Source organism: Solanum tuberosum, unplaced genomic scaffold (assembly GCF_000226075.1).
Source record: "Solanum tuberosum cultivar DM 1-3 516 R44 unplaced genomic scaffold, SolTub_3.0 scf00198, whole genome shotgun sequence".
Classification (NCBI taxonomy): Eukaryota; Viridiplantae; Streptophyta; class Magnoliopsida; order Solanales; family Solanaceae; genus Solanum; species Solanum tuberosum.
In genome coordinates this window covers 815,617-822,744 of record NW_006239121.1, presented here as the reverse complement: position 1 = coordinate 822,744, position 7,128 = coordinate 815,617, and the positions used below count along the sequence as shown (strand labels likewise).

Genomic DNA, 7,128 nt, shown 5'->3' with positions numbered 1-7,128 from the left:
TGCATTTAAGAGTTCAAGATACATTTTTCGTATCTACTTCTTGTGTTTATTATTCGCTATATGCAATTTAGTTGTAACTTTACGTCGCCGTATGACAACAACCGATTCATCTCTTCTCTTCCATTCATAAATAAAATATAAATATTTTGTTAGATTTTAATTAACTTAAGTCTTTAATTTTAGGGAAAATTGTCTAAACTATCAAACTATTAATTAAAATTAGATGATATAACCACAGTTTCATTAAATTCTAATCCGTAGCAAACACTTTGTCATTAGCCTCTCTCCCCAGATATCTCGCTCGCCTCTCTCTCTCTCGCCTCTCTCACTTCATACAAACACAAATGTATAAATTATGTTTGTGTTTGTATAAAGTGGGAGAAAATTGTATATACAAATACAAATACATATCTTTTCGTTCGCCTCTCTCCCCAGATATCTCGCTCGCCACTCTCTCTCGCCTCTCTCACTTTATACAAACACAAATGTATAAATTGTGTTTGTGTTTGTATAAAACGAGAGAAAAGTGTATATACAAATACAAATACATATATTTACATCATATACACTTATAATTATGCAATACAAATCTTCCCCTGCCCAGTTCTCGTTTGCCTTTCTCTCTTTCTCGCTTTATACAAACACAGATTATACAAAAAATCTTTCTTATTTGTATACAGATTCCAAATATCTTATACAATTGATTCTTTTGTATAAGTATACCGAAATATACATATTAATAGCCACAACAAACATAAAGTTTGCTATGAAGTGCAATTATGCAAACTATAGTTATAGCATACAAATATGATTTTTATGTTTGCTAAACCTAAAATTTACTCTTAATTTTATCATTTTCTCAAGCCCAACACTTTAGCCCAACTATAACAATCCTAAGTCCAAGTTCATCAAAATCCATTTTAGTTTTTACCTACCTTACTTCACATAAAATGGTCACACTTTTTCTTAAATGAATCACTTTGTTCGTGTAATGATAACTCTAGTATTGTTTAATTGCTTAATTGAACCAACACTAGCTTTTCTGTGAATTTTTCATGCACTAGGTGTTTGTGTCTATCGAGATATGTACGTCCTCAAAATAATTATTACTTTCAAACCTAATAAACCAGAAAAATTGAACTAAATAGAACCAAATCGATAATAACCAAATTGACGGTCATTTTTTTCGTTTGGTTTTAGAAATTTAAAAAACTGACTATGGTTTGATTTTAATTTTAATCAATAATCGATGCAAAGTCCAAACCGAACCACGAACATCCCTAATTATTAGTAGTAGTATTACAATTATTATTATTATTATAATTGCTACTACTACTGTTACTATTATTACTATTGTTGTTAATAATTTTGTTAATATTATCTACTATAATTGCTATTACTTTATTATTTATGTTTCTATTTTTAAGTTAATCGAAAATCTTTCTTTCTTCTTTTTGAAAAACCTAATTTTTATTTTCTTTTTTAAAGACTAATATTTTGAAATTTAACATTTGCCTAGTGACTTTTAATTAGCTTGCCACTTGGCTTAACCACATTGCAAACTACTCTTATTTATAATATATATATAAATTATTAGTAAAAGTGTTTCTATATTTGTATTATTAATTTAATACTTAAATTAAATATATTTAAATTTATTTTACAATATCTGAAAATGAGCGAATAGTAAAGTACTCGAATATTACTCCAATTTATTTCATCTTTTCTCTCCTCCTTCGCACAAAAAGTCGACAACACCGAAAATTATGGCTGCAAAGAAAATCATGTTTAGGGTCTTGTTTTAGTGAATTAAATCATAATCATTAATTCTAACTTATGTTGTGTGTCTCCGATTTAAATAAGAACTTGAAAAAATAGAAAAATAGAAAAAAAGAAAAATAGAGAGAAACTAAATTCCTAATTCTCCATAAGAAGTTTGATATAATAATTTGGTGTATAATTTTAACGTGCACGACGTTTATATGACTCAACCTGAGTCATCAACAATTATCTCTATGATCTTTTTTAAATTATCTTTTCTTCCCCCCATTTCTTTTATGGCTTGTGATATTTATGTATATTCTAGCATGCATTGAAGGTTGTTGGACTAAACACATTATTATTTGCTTAATAATTGAATGATAAGAAGAAGCATTCAAGATGAGATTAATTGATAACATATGTAAACCAATTTTTGAATATAAAAAAAAGAATTGTGATTAGGCCTATGGGAAAGTCCACACGTATTGTTGGCAACGCCTTATCAATTGTAGTATTTTCTGGATTATTATGAGGTTGATAAGGTATTGACTAGAACAACTTAAGTACATTCATCATAAAAGATAAGATGAAGAATAACAAAAAGTATTGGAGTTCATTAGTAAGTATTTATCCCTCCGTTCACTTTTACTCGTTCATTTTGAACTTTGAACGCTTCTTAACGAATTAAGGATTAATATGAGTATTTTATCATATTACTGATATTAATTGATGTATAGTGTGATTAAGTCTTGAGAAATGATTTGTTAAATAAGTAATTAATGTTAAGAGTAGAAAATAATATATTTTTTTTAATCTTTTAATAGTATGGGAAATCGGTCCGAGTCTAGAGCAAGTGAATCTTCTTTTTGGTTGAGCTTAGACTTATCTTACTTACTCCCATAAAGAAAGGGGTTGCTAGTCTTGCCAGTTTGAAAGTGCCTTCGACGAAAGTCTTCAAATTCTCTCACATTACGATTGCTATGTTAAAAGAGAAAAAATATTTTTAGAATAGTAGACAATTAAAAATGAAAAGAGAAAGTATATGGTGACGTTAAATTTCATGAAGCCAAATCGATTTTAAAGTTTTTTTTTAACCTCGTCCTCCGATTATTTTTTTTAACCGTCTTCATTTTTCTCCTTTTTTATATTTTTCATTTTAAAAAAATCTATATAATACATTGTAATATTGTATATGTATATATAATGTATATACTTTGTATAATCATGTATAAATACGTGAAACCAACTCAAATTACATACCTTTAACCACAATTTGAGCTCGAAGCTCGAGTTTGTCAACTAACAATCAAGAGGTTGAAAATAGATAAATAAGGCAAGTGGACCTATCTTACAAATTATATACAATTTTGGACCAATAAGGGTTAGCCGGATGACTAAGGATATAAAATCTGAAATATTAATTTATTTGTATTCGATATTTATATTAAACTGAAGATTTAACTTTACTAGGTAGAAATTAAAGTGAGTAGACATATTACTTAATCACGCGTAGTGATAAGAACTTATATAAAAGATAAATGACTTCAATATGTTGATCAAATCGCGATTAGTTTTCTTTTTTTCGCATAACAAATATCTTTCAATCGCTATTATTGTCTTTTCATGTAAAGCTAAAGTTTCCAACTTAGATTATATATTTCAAAAAATGTATCGGGTTTGACCAATAATGTGTAACACTAAATATTTTTCATTACACTAACCTTGATTAGGACTGTTATATTATGTCATCATTAATTGATAGGCTATTAAGAAACTATCACTTGTCTTCCCACCACAAGATGCAAATTGAAGAAAGAGCTTGTATAAAGAAAATTACACATAGTTAATTAAATCAAGTTTCTAATAAGTTTTCAATGTTTTGAAAAGGCATCTTCATGTATTTATATATTTATTTTTTCCCTTTCGACATATCTTTTCCAAACCCTTGGGTTCCTCCAATCATTTGGGGGCAGGTTTATGATATTGTTTTAAAATTCGATTAATTTAAATTCAGATAGAAAAGTCTACTTGGTATGTAAAAATCATTTTCTATTAAAAAGTAATTTCATTTTCAAAACTTAAACTCGAGATATCTGATTATAAAGAACGGAAAACATATTATAATCTTAGTGGTGCATATTTTTTATTCCTAAACACAAATATTACATGACCAGATCCTTACATGTTGGAATGAGATGTTTTATTTTTTAAAAGAAAACATTATAAACAAATGGTTCTAAGAAGTCAACATCCAGCAGGTTACGCAATAATTCTTTGGTTTAACATCTTAAAAAACCTAAATAAATACCATTATATTGTTATTCATAATTATTTTTCCCTAGGGTTGACTTACTGTTTACTTGAGCGTTTTTGCCTTCTTTTTCTTAATGTATTCGTTGGGAGTGGATGAGTTGTGTGCCAAAAGTCCTCAATTAAGTGTATGAGTCATTATTAGTACTTCAATTGGTTGTGAAAATTTTAGTAGTTTACTTGATTGACTATTTAATTTTTACTTTGTTGATAAGAATTTTATTTTCCACCTTGTAATCCACTCTATCATTTCCCCTTGCCCTCCCTACCCCTATTATTATTATTTTTAAAAAGAGAAATGTACTGAAAATATTTTTAAACTTGGCTCGAATTATTAGTTTCATACAACCTTAAAAACATTCTTTATATGACTAACTGAACTTAAATACATCTCCGATCTTGCAATATGAGTGAAATACACTCCTAACTTCTCGCCAAGTTTAGGGGAGTTTTCAACACCGCTCTCGATTTTTTATTAAGAGTCTCATGTTTCTACAAGAGTTTAAAACCACTTGTTATGTCATGTGGTAGATCATGAGTGCATATAAGCTCAGTTTGTCAAGAAGAATGGTGTTTTTAAGGTTATCAATAGTTGAAACTAATAATTTGTACCAAGTTCAGGAATGTTTTCAATACTTCTCTTTTTTTTTAAAAAAGAATCTTCATACATTTCGAAAAAATAAAGTTAAAGAATAGCTTCTTTTTTCTTCAAATTGGGGATAGGGAAAGTGGAAATGAGAGGGGATTACAACGTAAAGAATCGAACCCTCACCAATAAGGTGGAATTTAGGTAGCCAACCAACTGAGGTACTAGGATTATATCCAAAGAATAGCTCATAATTAACCAGAGCCAGCTAACTAAGTAAACTATTTTTTCAAGCAATGTAACAATAATTTTCTTGTACATTAAGTTGGGGCCAGCAAAACTTACGTGTATTTTACAATATTAATTAAAATTTGCGTGTGGAGATTCTACAAAAACACAACTCAATTGCCCCTTGAAATGAATCTTAAGGTAATCTACTACAATAAAATACAATTAACAAGTCTATTATTGCATCTCAATGACTTTTTGGAATCCTCTTGGAGCCATTACTACATTATTTTACTATCTATTCAATTTATTAATCCCATTTTCAACTCTTTTGAAAGCTCTAATATTCCTTTATATACATGATTCTCTTTCCATTGTTAATGTAGGAACCACAAACAAGGAAAAAAAGAAGAAAGAGCAGTTGATAATATGGGTATCTGCGGACTCGTTAGTTGTATATCCTCTACATCTTTTGAGATTCAACCTGTTGATTTTGGTAATGAAAATGTTGTTCATTATGATGACAACAACATTAATGGGAACCAACAAGTAATTGGTTCTGTTTTTTCTCAACAAGGAAACAAAGGAATCAATCAAGATTCTGCTATTCTCTATCAGGTTTGTCATTTTACAACATGTTTACTTAGTTTTTGAATTACATGGGATATCTAAAGATGGAAACTTTCCTTTTTATGGCAGGGGTATGGTGTAGAAAATGGAGTTTTTGGTGGAGTTTTCGATGGGCATGGAAAGAATGGACAAGTAGTTAGTAAGTTTGTTATGAATAAGTTGCCATCTTTGCTGCTGAAATATATACTTTCTTTGCCAAAGATCACTTCTCCAAAACAAAATGTCAAACTTGTTGATGAGGAATCAATGAAGAACAAGAATTTTAACAAGTGGAAAGAGGCGTGTTTGAGTTCCTTTAAGGTGATGGATAAAGATATTAAAAGTCTTGAGAAATTGGATTGTTCATGTAGTGGAACAACCACTGTCGTTGCTATAAGACAGGTAATGAAAAAAGTCTATCTTTGATCATTTAGAAATCAAAATTTCATTTTGGAGTTTGGAGAATCTAATTAGAACTTCATTGGTTATAGGATGATGATCTGATTATCGCTAATCTTGGTGATTCTCGAGCTATACTAGGAAGAAAGACAGAGGAGGGAATAATTGAGGCTGTTCAGTTAACTACTGATTTGAAGCCTAGCTTGCCTTGTAAGACTTTTTTTCATAATATTGACATGACACACTTGGCATAGTTGAGTTCCAAATTGTGCTTACTTACTAGTGCCTAATGGTAAACTGTTTGATGCATACAGCTGAAGCAGAAAGAATAAGGAACTGTGATGGCAGAGTTCTTGCATTGAAAGAAGAGCCACATATACAAAGAGTGTGGTTACCCCATGAAGATGTTCCTGGCTTGGCGATGTCGCGAGCTTTTGGAGATTTCATGCTGAAAAACTATGGCATAATCTCCAAGCCTGATGTCTCCTATCACCACATTTCACCAAATGACCAATTTCTTGTTCTAGCAACTGACGGGGTAAGCCTAATTTAACTATGTACTAGTACTAGTATATTTTGTTCTGTTTCTACAAGACTTGACATGTTTATTTTCATTGTAAAAATAGGTGTGGGATGTGCTGAGCAACGATCAAGTCATCTCCATAGTGTGTGCAACAAATAATGCAGCAGCAGCCGCAGAGGCAGTAGTACAAGCTTCTTTAGATGCATGGAAACAGAAGTTTCCAAACAGCAAGAGAGATGACAGCACTGTCATCTGCTTGTTCTTGCAATAACAATGTGTTTCTCCGAAAAATAATACTTCAGCTATGGCAATAAGCAAATACTGGCTTTTCTTGCAATCACCGCAACTATGTCAGATGTTTGATGCACTTTGGATGCCATTATTTTGTATGCTGCTCTTGCAATTTAGTACTAGTATATATGGTCAATCAAACTTAATACAATTGTCACCTATCATGACAAAACATGAAGATTGTTATCCATCTTGTTTTAGTGTTCTATCAAAAACTTTGGATAGCTAGTTGTCATGAATGTATGCAACTTTTATTGCCAAAGGTAAATGTGAGATGTTTTCACTGTGTGAAAATTATCAGAAATTTTGAAGTCTAAGAAAAATAAGTCATAACCTATCTCGAACGTTGAGCAAACACGAATTTATTTATTAATATTAGTTGTTCTTATATTCTTGGGCTTACTGTTTTAGTGTTTAACTG

At 30.2% G+C, this 7,128-nt stretch overlaps 1 protein-coding gene across 1 annotated transcript; it reads left to right on the top strand.

Moving 5' to 3' along the window:
• The first annotated feature begins 5,250 nt into the window (after window positions 1-5,250).
• LOC102604986 (probable protein phosphatase 2C 72) lies at window positions 5,251-6,897 on the top strand. The gene is made up of 5 exons (XM_006355260.2): window positions 5,251-5,503; window positions 5,585-5,896; window positions 5,986-6,103; window positions 6,208-6,431; window positions 6,520-6,897. Exons 1-5 carry the CDS (start codon window positions 5,315-5,317, stop codon window positions 6,685-6,687), a joined length of 1,011 nt encoding a protein of 336 aa, XP_006355322.1. The 5' UTR covers window positions 5,251-5,314; the 3' UTR covers window positions 6,688-6,897.
• The last annotated feature ends 231 nt before the right edge of the window (window positions 6,898-7,128 follow it).

What these genes read in the sequence shown, in the direction of transcription:
- LOC102604986 (XM_006355260.2), top strand. Translation starts at nt 5,315, where the DNA reads ATGGGTATCTGCGGACTCGTTAGTTGTATATCCTCTACATCTTTTGAG. An exon ending in ATTCTGCTATTCTCTATCAG is followed by an intron (nt 5,504 to 5,584) that starts GTTTGTCATTTT and finishes TTTTTATGGCAG; the next exon opens with GGGTATGGTGTAGAAAATGG. An exon ending in TTTGAAGCCTAGCTTGCCTT is followed by an intron (nt 6,104 to 6,207) that starts GTAAGACTTTTT and finishes TGATGCATACAG; the next exon opens with CTGAAGCAGAAAGAATAAGG.